The sequence below is a fragment of the Triturus cristatus genome, chromosome 2_1, assembly GCF_964204655.1.
Source record: "Triturus cristatus chromosome 2_1, aTriCri1.1, whole genome shotgun sequence".
NCBI classification, from domain to species: Eukaryota; Metazoa; Chordata; class Amphibia; order Caudata; family Salamandridae; genus Triturus; species Triturus cristatus.
Window position 1 is genome coordinate 360,243,512 of NC_140581.1, and position 17,051 is coordinate 360,260,562.

Sequence of the window (17,051 nt, forward strand, 5' to 3'; positions counted from 1 at the left end):
ACATAGAATCACCAATGTTATCCTATGAGCGGGAATTCACTTAGCAGGTAAGTAGTATTATCATTACTTTTTCTTACTCAGTGGTGGATCCTGGATCCAACACAGGTGTATCTCCTGAAAACAGTTGAAAGAATGCGATTAAGTCATACAGGCGATTTTTAAGGAATATTTGTAGTTTGTGAAAATAGACACTTAGAAACTTTTTGGGTGAAAACCAGAAGATGGATTCCTATGGAAGGAAATACAAGTTACTGGTAAGTACGGTTAGAATTACTTTTCAGGGTCAGTGCTGGGCTAAATGATGCAGCACTGCGTTCTCTCCTGATAACAGGTGAGTAAATCGGAATTCGTAGTTCGGCTGATTTTACTTCGTTCCAGTATATATAGAGCCACTTTCCTACACCATCCCCTCCCTTCACCACTATGCAAACACGCCCTGTGGCGCGTTGTAAGTTGGGAAAATAATTCCCCTTCAATCCTGAGGGTCCCTATAGTCCAACTAGCCCACTAGGTACATCCAGTTAGCGCCACAGAGCTGCGTAGCAGAGATGTAAAAAGGGTCACGGCCTGCACCACCTCTCTGCAATGCAGCACATTGGCACTTCCTGGAAGCACCTGGTGGGTTACTTGGCCCCCAAGGTCCCTCAGGATTGAAGGGGAATTATTTCCCCAACTTAAAACGCGCCATAGGGCGTGTTTGCACACGTCACCTCAGGCCCCGTCCTCTCCCTTCCCCACTGTGTAAATACGCCCTGTGGCCGTTTTAAGTTGGAAGATTAAGTCCCCTTGAATCCTGAGGGTCCCTAGGGGCAAAATAGCCCACTAGGTACGTCCAGTAAGCGCCATTGCAGAGAGGTGTAAAAAGGGGCATGACCTGCACCACCTCTCTGCAACGCAGAGCAGTGGCGCTTACTGGAAGCACCTGGTGTGCTAGTTAGCCCCCAGGGTCCCTCAGGATTGAAAGGGAATTATTTCCCCAACTTAAAACGCGCCACAGGGCGTGTTTGCACACGTCACCTCAGGCCCCGTTCCCTCCCTTCACCACTGTGTAAACGCGCCCTGTGGCCGTTCTAAGTTGAGAGATTAAGTCCCCTTGAATCCTAAGGGTCCCTAGGGTTAAACTAGCCCACTAGGTACCTCCAGTAAGCGCCACAGAGCTGCGTTGCATAGAGGTGTAAAAAGGGGCGTGGCCTCAGAACACCTGTCTGCAACGCAGCTCCCTGGTGCATACTGGAGATACTTGTTGGGCTAGTTGGCCCTCAGGGACCCTCAGTATTGAAGGGGAATTAATTCCCCAACTTACAACTGGCCAGGGGGCGCGTTTGCAGAGTGCTGCAAGGAGGGGGCGTGGCCTCCGGCGCGATGCCGGTCTTTTATTTTTTTTATTTTTTTAAGGAGGGCTGTGTGGCCCCCCTTCTTTTTCTAATTTATTGGCCCTGGGGACCCCATCCCCCAGGGCCTGCACCCTAATTTTTTTTGTTGAAAAAATAAATTTGGAAGGGGGCCGCGTGGCCCCCCTCCCAAGGCCTTAATCGGCCCCGGGAACCCCAAACCCCGGGTCATGGCCTTTTTTTTTTTAATTCTTTAGGAGGGGGGCTGCGTTGCCCCCCTCCTCAGGCCACTTATGGACCCGGGGGCCCCATCCCCCAGGGCCGGCCTTTGTTTTTTAATATTTTTAAAAAATATATATTTATAGAAAAACCTAGAACATGCTGGACAAACCGTATGTACCTATCACCATGATGATTTGCGTGATATTCTTTAAAAGGCGACTATGCATACAATGAATCCACGTGGAATGTATTTACACCGCTAGTGAAGCTCTGACGTGTCTGACGCCCTACCGTGCCTAATCCCGGCGCCCCCGCCGGTGTGTACTCTCCAAGTAGACACCCTTGTCGTTTATTTATACAAACATGGGTAGCTATTGACGGGCACATTTAATACGCACGCACACCAAGACATTCAAAGGGGATTCGACAAAAATTCGACCAAACTATGCAAAAAAACCCCCTCACGGTTAATAAAACACACATCCACCGCCGGATGTGTAATACTTTTTATTTTACTCTCTGGAAAGGAGACAAACCTCACTTGAGAGGCACAGCGTGCTCCTGGCTGAGTCCAATGCTGTGTTACACCCACCAGTGCCTGCCGAGTGCCACACACCTCTGTGTTGTATTCCACCAGCTAGTGCGTATGCTATGACACTCTCTAGCCCATGTGCACTGTAACACCACCCCGTGAATATGTCATGCCACACTTGCCTTCGCACGGGTTATATTGCCCCATCTAACGTCCCTTCCTCGATGCCTATGTTATAACGCACAGCGCTATGCCATATATATTACAATCTGGGATCCATATCTTTGTCACAGTGCATATGCAACGTTAAACTCCCCAGCACATATTTTATATTACAACTTTAGAGACTAGTTAGGTTACACAACACTGCCATGTGCATATTACACTCCAAGGCGCATATCGCATAGCACGCGCTAGTGCCTGTGCTATCTCGCGCTCTCCAATGAATCTGTCATTGCGCACAATGTATTGCATATTATATTTCACACCCCGGTTCATCTTATATCACACTTTTTGGTGCATAGTTTATACCATATACTATATCTAGTTTTCATTTTCAATCGTGCTCTCAGGACTATGTTCTATATAACACTGCGTCCACCTACCCTTTTCACGAGCATTACATTTTGCGATGGGGGTGGAGGGTCAGTGGGTGTTTCTGCCAAGTAAGCCCGGAGTCACAGTCACAAATGTCCTCTTCTTCCTGAATAAAAGTGAGATTATGCTGCATACTTGTTCATATTTTAAGTAGTTCGCACAGACACACATTTTAAAAACAATAAAGTTCCTAATACCCACCTTCTCTGAACAGTTAGCTTGCTGCCCCATCCACCTCCTCCCTATCCTCTGTTATCTGAATCCATGGACTAGCCTCCTCCCTCCTGCCATGCATGGTCTGATGTGATGCCACTGCCCTCCATTTAGCATGATGTACCAGTCCACTCCTCCTGCCCTCCATTGCCCAATTCTATGGTCCATCATTGACCTCCTGCTTAGCCTCTGTGCTTAGCTTGCTGTCCCTATTCTCCTTCCCCCTGTTCTCCGATGTCTTTGTGCTGCAACTGCTCCTCCTGCCTGCCCCGCGCGGTCTATTGTAAGGCCCCTTCCCCTGAACTCTCTTGTCTGTGCCCAGGTCCTGACCCTCCCTTCTATCCTCCATGGTCCTTTGTGCATGCCCCTGCACCCTCCTTCTTGCCAATCATAGCCATTGTGCTGCCACTAACCCTCCCGCTTGCCATGCATGGTCTTCTGTGCTGCCATGGCCCCTCCCACCTTCCCTGTGTAGTCAGCTAGCTGCCCCTGACCCCATCCCACCTTCCCTCCATGGTCTGTGTGTATGCCATCATAGTCTCACTGTTGCTCTCCATGGTGTGTCTTGTTTCTAGTGCCCATCCTGCCTGACCTCCATGGTCATCTTGCTGCTCCTGCCCTGCCCCCTTGCCTCCAACCCTCTGTTTCCATGTGCAGACCCCTATTCCCTCCCTCCTGGCTTGTCTGTTCCATTGTAATGCCCCTGATCAGTCCCTCCTGCCCTTTATGGTCTGTTATGCTGCAGCTTTCTCTCCTGTCTGTCCATTATGGTCAGCTAGCTACCATTGCCTCTTTCCCCTCTGTTTTCTGTTGTTCATGTGCATGGTCCTGTCACCTCCCTATTGCTTTCTATGGATTGTTGTGCTGCACTCCCGTCCCGCAAGACCTGTGTGGTGTATCGTGCTGCTGCAAACCCTGATGCCTGCCCTGTATGGTCAGTTTGGTGCACCTCTCCATGTCCCTCCTGTCCTCTGTTATCCGAGTCCATATCCCTACCCCAATTCCTCCTGCCTACCATGATCCAATGTACCATACTTGCGAACATTTTGAACTTGGTGAGAGGGAGATTTTGAAAAAAACTGGGGTATTGATTTTCCCCTTTGAGTTACATTGAAAAAGAGGAGATTGTAGACAGGAGACAGATCAAATAAAGCCCATTTGAGCTTAAAAACATTGGACGTTTCCTGGCAGAAACGGGTCTGTTGGCATGTATGGTTGTACTACCACTGCCTCTTCTTCTGCCCACAATGGTCTATTATATTGCCACAGCCTCTCTTGCCAGTCCTGTATTGTTGGTTTGTTGCCCCTGCCCCCCATTCCACTGCCCTCCTTAGTCTGTTGTGCTGCCAGTGCCCTTCCTGTCTGCACAGTGTGGTCAAATTGTTGCCTCTGCACTCTACCACCTGCCTTCAATTTTCAGAGTCCGTGCCCCAGGCCTCTGCCTCTCAACAGTATCCCAATGAACAACTAGATTGCTAACATTCTATATTTATTACAAAAGTGTGGAACGCCTGACGTCATCTTGATGTAATCAAAACTGTAATACCTAGAGCATTTCCTATAGAAATTACATATATGAGAGGGTCTTATTTGCATCAAAATTATGGTTAGTGCTCTAAAAAACTAAAATGAGGACATTTTTTCTGAGTTTTCAAATAGCGACAAAGAACTTTTAAATTATTTGTAATCTTTATGTTTTTTTAACCAGTTGACCACTTGATTAAATGTTGCACTTAGGGGAGAGGATGTGGTGTTACTTCCTGAGCTGCAGACTTTGCAACTGGGGAACCAGGTTGGAGTTTCTGCTTCAGCTCAACATTCTGTGATTCTGGTCAAATCACTTAATCTCCCCATGTCTACAACCAAAATGAATTTGATCTTGTGTGATGTAACCAATGCTCATGTAAAGCACTCCAATACCTGACATGTCTGCACTATATAAAACTGCAAATACACACAAAATAAGTGTTTTGCACACTTCTGTCATTGGGCTACATGTGGGCTACATCTGGGTGATATTTGTGCTGCATTTGGGCTCTTTTGTCTCTGGTGGCCATCTTGGGAGATTTATTTGTTTGAAGTTTCCTAATTTCCTCATTTACTGCAGTCTCCTCAGTAGGAAATGCTTTCAGTTTTTTACTTTGATTCCATCAAGAAGGTATTCAGATATGTCACACATTTGCCATAAATTTAGAATGTTAGCACTCTAGTTGCTCATTAGATCACTGTAGTAAAGCTACTGCTCACCATGGAAGTCTGCTGCTGGTATTTAAAGTGCATGTTTCAGTCTGCATATCAGAATTTTTTAATGAAATAGAAGAGGATTTGAGAAGTCACTCAAAATGTGCCCTAATTTTTCTTTCCTCAGCACTAATCATAATTTCTATGGCAAAATGAACCCCCTCATTGTGTTCCTTTTTAAATTAAATGTTTTAAGTGTTACCAGTTTATTCCAATCAAGATGGCTTCAGGTGTGCCATACTTTTGTCATAAGTAAGACAGTAAGTGCTCTAGTTGTTCTTAAGAACACTCTGGGACATTCTGTCATTGGGCTATACTTGGGCTACATCTGGGTGACATTTGGGCTCTTTTGTTTTTGGTGGCCATCTTGGGAGATTTATTTGTTATGAAGTTTCCTAATTTCCTTATTTACTGCAGTCTCCTCAGTAGGAAATACTTTCAGTTTTTTACTTTGGTTCCATCAAGAAGGCATTCAGGTGTGTCACACATTTGCCATAAATTCTGAATGTTAGCACTCTAGTTGCTCATTAGATCACTGTAGTAAAGCTACTGCTCACCAGGGAAGTCTGCTGTTGGTATTCAAAGTGCATGTTTCAGTCTGCATGTCAGAATTTTTTTATGAAATAAAAGAGGATTTGAGAAGTCAAAATGTGCCCTAATGTTTCTTTCTGCAGCACTAATCATAATTTCTATGGCAAAATGAACCCCCTCATTTTGTTCCCTTGTAAATTAAATGTTTTAAGTGTTACCACTTCATTCCAATCAAGATGGCTTCAGGTGTGCCATACGTTTGTCATAAGTAAGACTGTTAGCGCTCTAGTTGTTATTTAGAACACTCTGGGACATTCTGTCATTGGGCTATACTTGGGCTACATCTGGGTGATACTTGGGCTACATTTGGGCTCTTTTGTCTCTGGTGGCCATCTTGGGAGATTTATTTGTTATGAAGATTCCTAATTTCCTCATTTACTACAGTCTCCTCAGTAGGAATACTTTCAGCTTTTTACTTTGGTTCCATCAAGAAGGCATTCAGATGTGTCACACATTTGCCATAAATTTAGAATGTTAGCACACTAGTTGCTCATTAGATCACTGTAGTAAAGCTACTGCTCACCAGGGAATTCTGCTGCTGGTATTGAAAGTGCATGTTTCAGTCTGCATGTCAGAATGATTTAATGAAATAGAAGAGGATTTGAGAAGTCACTCAAAATGTGCCCTAATTTTTCTTTCTGCAGCACTAATCATACTTTCTATGGCAAAATGAACCCCCTCATGTTGTTCCTTTTTAAATTAAATGTTTTAAGAGTCACCACTTTATTGAAATCAAGATGGCTTCAGGTGTGCAATACGTTTGTCATAAGTAGGACTGTTAGCGCTCTAGTTGTTCTTTGGAACACTCTGGGAAGCTGCAGTAAAACACAAAGGAATCAACTGACAGTCTCTGCCCTTGTTGGATGTTCATGTTTTACTGAGAATGTCAGACTTCAATCTCACATGACTGAGAAAGATAATGTGAATTTACAGAAAATATGCTCTCAGTTTAGCTTATAGATCACCTTCCAAACCTCTGTGGGAAAAGCATGAGCAAATAGTTTTCTCTCAAACATGATTCATGATATCCCAGCAGAAGGCTTTTTCACATGGTAAAATCACCTTAGAACATACCACAATTCCTAAAATGAGTATGGTACCATCAACAAATGATTTATAATGTAACTAAAGTCACAAAAACGTTCTATTAACTGCAATGCTTTTTAATGAGGTGCTATCATGTATATTGGTCCCAAGATGGCTGCCAACACCTCTTGGATGAAGTGCTGACAGCCAATCAGATCTCACGATGAGATGTGTGGTTAGGTTCCGCCCAGATATATATGTGATTTTACTTTTGATTTTCTCAGGAACTACTGAACGGATTTACACCATTTAAGCAAAAGGCGCGACTCTGAACCAAGGTCTACTTTTCTGCCAAATTTGGTGTAATTCCGTTCAGCAGTTCAGGCTGTAGCTGCGACTAAAGGTCCTTATGGAAAATTGCATGGGGAAAACACGTTTTGGGACCGCCCTTTTTTCTCAGCCCCCGCTTGACGAATCACGAATTTGGTTCAGCCCTTTTCCTATCATTCACATTTTTCTTTCTCCCACCACATCATCTTATGGGATGGGTCAATGGTTTAGGCCATTTCAGCCATTCATTGGCGCTCTTCACAGTGAATGATGTCATTTTGCTAGGCACATGAACCAGTTCACTTCAGTGCCAGGTTGTTGAGAAAATCTCTGCTTGCATTTCTACTTTAATGCTTCTTTTACTTCTTTTTGTGATAGATCATTTTTACCTTTTTGTAGCAAAGGTATACATGCTACAGTGGAATTTTATTTCTTGTAAACGTATTATGCTTATTAGATATGTTTGCAAAAAAAATTATAAACCATTGCAGTGTTACAAAGTCCAGGCGTATTGCCTTTGCACATGCTTGTTTTATTATGAATTTTATTAGGAACATGAGGCTAACGACACAAATAAAGCTGCCTCTAGACCACACCTAAAATGATGACCCTGTACCATAAGTGCAGGAAATTATGATTGCTTACCATCAAAACCACTAAAGATTCTATTTTCCTATACCCTTTTTACCCCTACTTAGGTCTGTATCCTATATGTCTCCCTCTGCTCTCATTTACTTCTCAGTAAATGGCTAATCATTTCTTCTTCTGCACATCATACTGGTAACTAAGTTGAAGCCACCACAAGTCAGGTCTAACTACAAATGTTGTCAATACCCTTTATTTTGGCAATGCACCGTAAAAGAACAAGAAAATAGGCACATGAAAAGCACAAAGTCAATATAAATGATAAAAAGTTGTACTCATTTATTAGAATTTATGTGGGCAAGGAGTAGCCAGTCGCCATATAAGTACAATACAAAATAATGTAACAGTTGCTAAACAATGTACAATAAGCCAGGTAAAGTGTCAGTAGACTCTGTCAAACTCAGCAAACAATTTCAGTCATGTGAAATTGGCATACTCTTAAAAAAAAGGTGGCAGTATAATAAGTGTCTGGTTCATTTTCATAGTAATGTACAAAGAGTTTTTCTTTTTTTTCCTAGTGCTTTATAAAGCACGTACATGACCATCAAGGTATCAGAGAGCTGGACATAGAAAGGTTGGAAGAGGGTTACATTACAGTCAGGATCATTGTCATTTAAGATACGCTGACTATACATAGCGTTCCAAGAGAAAGGTCTTTGACAATTGTGTACAATAACTTATAGGGAGAATTATAGTTACAAGCGAGGTATCATGTATAAAGTTATAAGAGTAAGTTATAAAACAATGGTATACAATAACGAATCGGGTGAATGCCAGTTTCAGAGTAGTTCTCTTAGGCTACATGTGTTTCTAAAAGTAAAGCTTTAACTTCCTTCTTGAACAGCCTGAATGAGGTAATTTTTCTTGTTGAGGATGGCAGGGCGTTCCATACTTTAGGAGCATAGCCAGTAAAAGAGCAGCATTGAGTTTTCCTTTTTTCACTCTGGGTGGTTTTTGTATGAGGGATTTAGCACGTCTAGTTTCTCTTCCACATCCTGAAAGCTTGATTCTATTCTCCAGGTATTTTGGACCATAATTGTGTAGAGCTTGTGTGTTATGTATGCAGTTTTCAGTAGAATCCTATCTTCGACTGGGAGCCAGTTGAGGGCTCTGAGTTATGGGGGAAACAACGTGTGCCTGTTAACAGTCTTGCTGATTAATTTATTGTCACATTCATTGGTGCAAAACTGACTTTCAGTAGACCTATGAGTGTAGCATCACCATTGTCTAGTCTAGCGCGCACTAGAGACTGAACCGCAGTATTTAAGTCTACAAGCGGTATGAAGGGTTTATGTTTTCTTAGAATGTGCAGATGTAGGTTGGCGCTCCTGGATGCAGCTTGTATGAGAGCTTGCATGTTTAGCTTTGAATCTAGTGTGATGCCTAGTGCTTTTAAGCATTCACAGATAGTTGGGGTGCAGTTTAGTGAGTTGGGATTTTGAGACTATATTTGAGGTAGTTGGGGTCTGAGATGTTGGGAGAAGTGAAGGAATTCTGTTTTTTGCAGATTACGTTTTAAATGGTTGTGTGCCAGCCAGACTTGTGTTTTCCACAGTTAAATGGTTGTGTGCCAACCAGACTTGTGTTTTCCACAGGGTGTCATCTAGTCTCTGGAAATCCTCTTATGAGGATAGTTTGATATATAGTTGAGTATCATCTGCATACATGTGGTACGATATTTTTGATTGTATCAGAATTTCAGAGAGTGGTTCCACGCAAAAATAAAGAGTGTGGGTGAGATTATAGATCCTTGTGGAAACCCCTGTCAATGTCTGTTACATCAGATAAGGTGTTGTTGATTTTGACTCTTTGTAGCCTGTTCTGCAAGAAGGAGGTGAACCAGTTAAGGATGGTGTTAGATGTGGGGGTCTCTAGTTCGCATTGGTAGGTACCTGTGACAAATAGGGACCCTTGCGTCTAGTCAGGGTAAAGGGGTACACTCCTAAAATAACCCCTGCTCACCCCCTTGGTAGCTTGGCACGAGCAGACAGGCTTATCTCAGAGGCAGTGTGTAAAGCATTTGTACATACAGTAATCAAGGGACAACACTACAGATGGACACCACACAAGTTTTATATCAATAATAAGTATTCTTTATATAGATTTATCACAAGACCATAAACGACACAACTCCACAATACAGTTACTTTAAAATGGTAGAATTTGGCTTAGTTCTCTTAAGATGGTGAATGCAACACTCAGAGTTCAATGTACCTTAAGATGTGACACGCAGGGCAACAAAAGTGTTGCAAGGACGGTGATGAGTTAAAGATCCGGTGCAAATAGACAAAGATGGCACTTTCTTCTTGATGCGACACGCTTTCCGGTGATACGGCGGCGTTTGCTGCGACGTCGATCCTCTTCTCCAGCAATGCGAGCCGCGACAGGCCCTGCGACACACTTCACAGTGATGCGGCGGCATCTGCTGCGACGTCGATCCTCTCCCCTGGCGATGCGAGTTGCTTCCACAATGATGCGAGCCGCGACAGGCCCTGCGACACTCTTCCCGGTGATACGGCGGCATCTGCTGCGACGTCGATCCTCTTCTCCGGCGATGAGCCGCGACAGGCCCTGCGACTCGCTTCTCGGAGATGCGGCGGCGTCTGATGCTACGTCGATCCTCGTCTCCTGCGGTGAGCCATGACAGGACCTGCGACACGCTACCCAGTGATGCCTCGGTGTCTGCTGCGACGTCGATCCTCTTCTCCTGGCAATGCGAGGCGCTTCAGTGGACCTGCGATAACTTAATGATTCTTCTGCCACACGCTTCCTGGTGATGCGTCGGCGTCTGCTGCAATGTCGATCCTCTTCTCCGGCAATGCGAGGCGCTTCGTGCTGTGAAGGGGCAGCGGCAGTTCGGCGACACGCTTCTTGTTCTTGAGTCGCGCTTCCAGCCCCTTGCGACACGCAAGTCCTCAAAAAGTCCAGCACAACTGCAGGCACTTTAAAATAATGCTTGGGGTGATGGTGGGTGAAGTCTGTTGTCCCTGAGACTTCAGCAGGAGGCAAGCTCTTTTCCAAGCCCTTGGAGATCCTTCACAAGTTGAACAAAGTGCACACAAAGTCCTTTCTCCTTTCTTTGGCAGTCAGGCAACCACTGCAGGCCAATCCCCCAAGCAGCACTTCAGCTTAGGATAGACTTTCCACTCCTCAGCAAAGGTTTCTTCTTGTTTCCCAAGTGATCTAAAGTTCTTGGGTTTGGGTCCTGTTGGACATGGCCCTCTTTGCAGGGTCATCCCTAAACTTTTTGCCTTCCTCCTATATTTTTTCTGACCTGTTGTTGGCTGTTTTATGACCCTGGGCACCTTACCACTGCTGATCAGTGCTAAGGTGCATATGCTCTCGCTATAGTAAATGTTGATGTTCATTGGATTCCATGTTTGGCTTATTTGGTTTACTATCAGCCCCTAGTAAAGTGCACCAGGAGTGCCAGGGCTTGTAAATACAAATGCTGCTGGTGGGACTGCAGCACTGGTTGTGCCACCCACAGAAGCGGCCTAGTAAAATGTGTCTAGGGTCTGCCACTGCAGAACCTGCGCGCGGTCTGGTACTGTCGCGCTGACTGCGCAAGTGCACCCACTTGCCAGTCCCTAAACCTTCCCTTAACTACATATTAGTCACCCCTCTGGTAGGCCCAAGGGCAGGGTGCATTGTAGGCATAAGGTAGGACATGCCCTGATGTGTGTGGCATGTCTTAATAGTGAATTACAGCCATTTTCGTTTTTCACTATTGAAGGCTACCTGCTCTCCTTAGAGCAGAATGGGCTGCTGGAATTACTACACGCTGTAATCCCAGTGGACTCAAAGAGCATGGTAGAAAGTCAAGTTTAGTATGCCTGAACTCAGAATAATAAAATACTTCTTTTAGTAAAGTTTATTTTAATATCCTGTGTTTTTAAATACTACTTTTAGAAAGTTAGTATTTACTGACCTGGCCATTTCAGTCCGCCTCTGCTGTGTGTGTGTGTTCTGCCTAGTAACAGTAAAGGAGCAGGGCTGGGGAATTCCAGGAGACAGGCTGGCTGTCAGGTGGTGGGTAGAGAGATTACACCAGGATGGGTGGGAGGAGTACACCTTGACTCTGAATAGACCTGTGCTCTGCCTCCACAATGCCGGCTCCGCCCCCTGTGGAGCGGCTGATGTCTCTGCCCTGCTGCTGATAGGAAAGAGCAGAGTCACCACAACAAAGTGCTCCAAAACTGGACTGAGCCAGTCCCAGGCCCCCTGACGACAAAGAACAAAAGAATTGTGCTATAAAAGAAGGAGCCCTGCTCCTAAGAAATCAGATCCTGTTTGCGCCAAGACGAACCTCTGCCTGAAGGAGAAGGACCTGGAGAAGCTGAAGGAGGAATACTGTCTCTCTGCCTGAGAGACTGGCCTGCAGTGGGTGCCTGTCTGCTGGAAGGAGAGGAAAAGACTAGAGGAAAAGACTTTGCATCAACTTGTGCATTCAAACAATCTCCAAGGGCTTGCTTGTGAACTTGCCCCCTGAACTGCGCCCCAGGAACAGTGGGCGCTACCTTTCCCCCAGAAGAGGAAAAGCTGCTGGAAGCGATCCTGTGACGCTGACCCCTGAGAACCTTGTGCCCCTTCTCTGAGCACCACGACATCTGCCACCGGGGCTACTGCGAGCACCGCAAAGACCTGTCCATCTGGTCCAAGCACCGCAAGCAACTGCCCACCGAGCCATAGCTCGCACCGCGAAGAAAGAAACTCATCCGGCTCCAAGCGCTGAGCCTCTGCGACCCCCCTGGCCGTGGAAGCTCCTGTGAAGACCGGTGACGCACCATGTGTCCCCTCCGTGAAGCTGACAGTGCGATGCGCTGAAGAAATTGCCCCCAAGCTGCCCCTCCTGCTTCTGCCCATGATCGTGTGGCCGAGACCGTCCTGGAGCACCCCACGAAGCACCGCCGCCCACTGCCTCAGAGGGACGACAACGCGACGTGGGATGCTCCTGCAGGGACCTCTGAAGCTGCTGCGATCACCCTTGTGCGAGAAATCAGGTACTGTGTGCGAGCGCGCTGAAGTACGACCCATCCGCTGCTTTGTTCGGGCCGTACTAGCGCTGTAGACCCGCTACGTGACTAATGCGTGAAGTGTGAGCTTTTGTACGGTTCGAAATCAGCTGTTCGAAGCGTCCTGACGGAGGTACGGCTCGTCCAGCATTAGATACATTGACGGCGCTCATGCGGGAAGCGTGAGCTTTGGCAAGAGGCGTACCGGACGTGTACGACACGTACCAACGAAGGTACGGTCTGTACGGTTCACGTCCCGAGTACGCGTGCTCACGCAAGAAGCGTGAGAAACGGCAAGTGACGTCCAAAACCTCGTACGAAGCGTACGCAAGGCGCTACGAAGCGCACAGACACCCTAAAGAAGCTATTTTAAGTACAATTTTGCCATTTTAAGAACTGTGGACTGCCTGAAAGCCTTCAAGAGTAACTGGAACCTTATTTAAGTTAAAGACTGTATTTTTGACAACCTGCCTAAAGAAACCTTTTATATAAAGAACTTTATATTAATACAAATACAGCCTTGTGTATTTGTGTGGTGGGGTGGTGATTATTGTGTGGTACAACTTGAACGCTTAACCTAATGCCCTCTGGAAATCTAGCCTGACTGCTCGCGCCACGTTACCTAGAGGGTGAGCAGGGGTTATTTTTAAAGAGGTAATCCTACGCCCTGACTTAGAGGAAAGGGTCCCTGCTTGTCGCAAGTGCATACCTGCGCCAACCAGAGACCCCGGATTCTAACAGGTCCCAATATTGATACCCAGTTTCTCTTTGTTCTCTGAAGGCAGAGATGCCTTTGCCTAGTCCAAACCAATTCTAGTCAGTCCTGGAGCACTTTATTTACATGACTCCTTCTTTCCTTTCAGAGTGCAGGGCAGAGACATCGGACACACCACAGGAGGTGGAGCCTGCATTGTGGAGGGAAGGCACAGCCCTATTCAGGTCCCAGGTGCAACTCCTCCCACCCATCTAGATACAGATCGCTCTATTCAGCCCTGTGCTGACTCACCCTGTCTCCTGGAATCCCCCAGTCCCTGTCACTCAAACTCCAGACAAGAAATACACAGCCTAGCAGAGGTAGGATTGGATGGTTAGAAAAGATAATACCTACTTTCTAAAAGTGGTATTTTCAAACACAGAATGTTAAAACCAACTTCACTAAAAGATGTATTTTATCATTCTGAGTTCAGGCATACTAAATTCGAATTTCTACCATGTTCCCTGAGTCAGTTAGGATTATAAGATGTAATAATCAAACTTCCCATTCTGACCTATGAAGAATAGGTAGCCTTGAAATAGTGAAAAACGAAAATGGTTGTAATTCACTATTAGAACATGCCACACACACCAGGGCATGTCCTACCTTATACTTACAATGCACCCTGCCCTTGGGCCTACCATAGGGGTGTCTAATATGACGAAAAGGGAAGGTTTAGGGACTGGCAAGTGGGTGCACTTGCCCAGTCAGCATGACAGTAGCAGACTGCACGCAGGCTCTGCAATGGCAGGCCTTAGACACACTTTTACAGGCTGCTTCTGTGAGTGGCACAACCAGTGCTGCAAGCCCACCAGCAGTATTTGGATTAGCAGCCCTGGGCACTCCTGGTGCACTGTACTAGGGTCTGACAGGTAAACCAAACCAACCAATCATGGAATCACTAATCCATACATCAATTTACCATAGGGAGCACTTGCACTGTGGCACTGGACAGCAGTGGCACAGTGTCCAAAGCATCTAACACCAGCAAAAATGGAAGGGAGACCCACACCAAGGTGCCAGGTCTAACAGACGGCTCTCGATAGACCCATTCTGATTTCAAGAGTTCTTCTGAGGTGTTCATGGCTGACCATGTCGAACGCCGAAGATAAATCCATAAGTATCAGGAGCCAGGATTCATTCTGGTCTAGTGAAGTCTGTATGTATCTAGAATGTTCGGCATGGCAACCTCACTTTTGTTTCCCGGTCTAAGCCCAGACTGGTGATTGTCTAATAGGTCAAAAGTCATGGGGCAAGATGTACGACCTGCCAAATAGCGACTCGCAAATTGCGTCGCTTTTGCGACTCGCAATTTGCGACTCGCTGTTTGGCATGTACAACAGTGTCTTGGACACTGTTTGCGATTCCCAATAGGGTCGCAAAATGCGAGGCTCCTGAATATTATTGAGCCACTCGCATTTTGCGACCCCATTTGGAATGGCTGGCCCTCCCACCACCATGTCTGGGACTGTTTTTAAATAAAGCAGCTTTTTGTTTTTAATGCAGCACGTTTTCCTTAAAGGAAAAAGGATGCATTTAAAAAAATAAAATGAAACGTTTTCATTTCATTTTTAAGGGCAAGCAGTGGTCCCTGAGACCACTGCCTGCCCTTAAAAAAATGTTGCATGAATTTGCAAAGGGGAAGGGTTCCCTGGGTACCCCTTCCCATTTGCGAATGCATTACCACCTACTTGAAGTAGATGGTAATTTGCAATTGTTTTGCAACCGCATTTGTGATCGCAAAACATTCGTACATGGCTATGGATTCGCTATTTGGATGGGAACGCCCCTTCCAAATACCGAGTCGCAAAACAGTATTTTGCGAGTCTCAATTTATTTGAGAGTTGCAAAATACTGTTTGTACATGGGCCCGTTTGCGCACGCTAAAAACCGTCATACATTTGTCCCTTACTGTGTTCACGGTAGTTGATCGTGGGCGCATTTTTCTATCCATTTCACCAGGAGAGGCAGACTGGATACCAGTCAAAATTTGCTTAACTCTTTCCAATCTGAGCCCGTTTTTTTAGTGGGGGGGATACTTGGCCCATCTTTAGGCAATCTGGGAGGGATCCTTGTTGGAGAGATGTGTTCACAATTTTGGTAAATAAGGGAGTAACGGATTGCTGGATCTCTTCAGTAGGTGTGGGGGAATGGGATCTTCAAAATGTGTGGTAGGTTTCATTGATTGCATGGTTTTCTGGATTCCCTCTCAGACATAGGTCTGAAACGGTTCCAGAAGGTTTTGTTTTTCCTTGGGACATTTGGGGAGTGTTGGTTGGTATATATGGTGTGTGTTGTGAGGATGGGGTTGGTTAATTCTCTAGGTTGGGTACTTGCTAAGCTGGGAATAGAGTTACTTATGGTTGCGATTTGGTCATTAAAGAAAGAAGGCGTTGCAAATCTCCACTGAGTTGTTAGCCATTGTGGGTTCTGAAAATGTTCCTGATTGTTGCTTTATTATGTCAAAGAGTTTTCTAGGCTTGTTCTTCACTTTATCAAGATGAGACCTGATCGCTGTTGTTTTGGCTTTCAGGATCGTCTTTCAATATGAGATTCTGTGCATTCTCAGTTGTTCAAGGTGGGTAATGTTTGGGTCCTTCCTCCATATTCATTACCACTGTCTTCGTTGTCTTCTTTCATTGCTAATGTTTTGGTTGAACCGAGGTACTGTTAGATCATGAACCGATGTTTAGTCAGACCAGGGTGCCAAGGCGGTTTGGCACATCCGCCTGTTCTGCTCTGTTTACGTTGCTGAAATCCCTCACCCATGTTTTTTCCCTTCTCTTTCGACCTCTAATTTTGGTTTCTTGTGTGGATATTTGGAAGAGAATTTGATGGTGGTCTGACCAGTCTACTGAGGTGATGTCTAGCATATTTACTAAACCAGGTTTAGCAATGACGTAAGTTTAGCATTGCAGCAGCCAGGTCAGTTCTAACTACAAATTCAAACTCCTTAGTGGATGAACATTTGTGCTGAAGCTGACAAACTTGCATATTTATTTGTCAAGTCTTATTTCGTCATCTTTATTTTATATCAGACTATAAAATGGAACTTAAAATTTAAATTAGTTCTCAGTGTATCCACACAAACAGCAGTCTAAATGGGATGCCCAAAAAATGATATGCTAATAAGACTCCCCAGACACAGCTCAGAATACCATACACATTTTAAAATGATCGAGGAAGGTTGTTTCAAACTAAACAAGAAGGCGACAAATTATGTTTACATATTTACAAATATGTGTCTTTATGTTAAGCGTTACTTTTTTTAACCGCCACCTTTCATGAAAAAATAAATACTTTTTACTACCTGTTTGCTCATTCGTTGGTGTCTGAACTGGCTTCGCCCCTGAGCACAGTTGGGGTGGGAGGTACGTCGACCTGTGCACGTAACAGGTTTTGACCATTCAGTAGCACAGGCTGTAAAGGGCATTTTCGAAGTCGCTGTAAAACATGATTAGCATTTTCTTTACACCATGTAATTAAAATTAAAATCATCATTTATGTAACATTTTTGCCATCACTCTTTTTTCACATCACTCATTATCAAATCG

General features: G+C 45.1%; 1 protein-coding gene across 1 annotated transcript in view; it reads right to left on the reverse strand.

Moving 5' to 3' along the window:
- The window catches only part of CDC20B (cell division cycle 20B), a 322,511-nt gene that overhangs the window by 153,851 nt on the left and 151,609 nt on the right, over positions 1-17,051 (reverse strand). Inside the window, exon 4 of the mRNA XM_085631290.1 lies at positions 16,808-16,941. Coding sequence (XP_085487416.1) covers positions 16,808-16,941 — 134 coding nt within the window. The remainder of the gene's footprint in view (positions 1-16,807; positions 16,942-17,051) is intronic.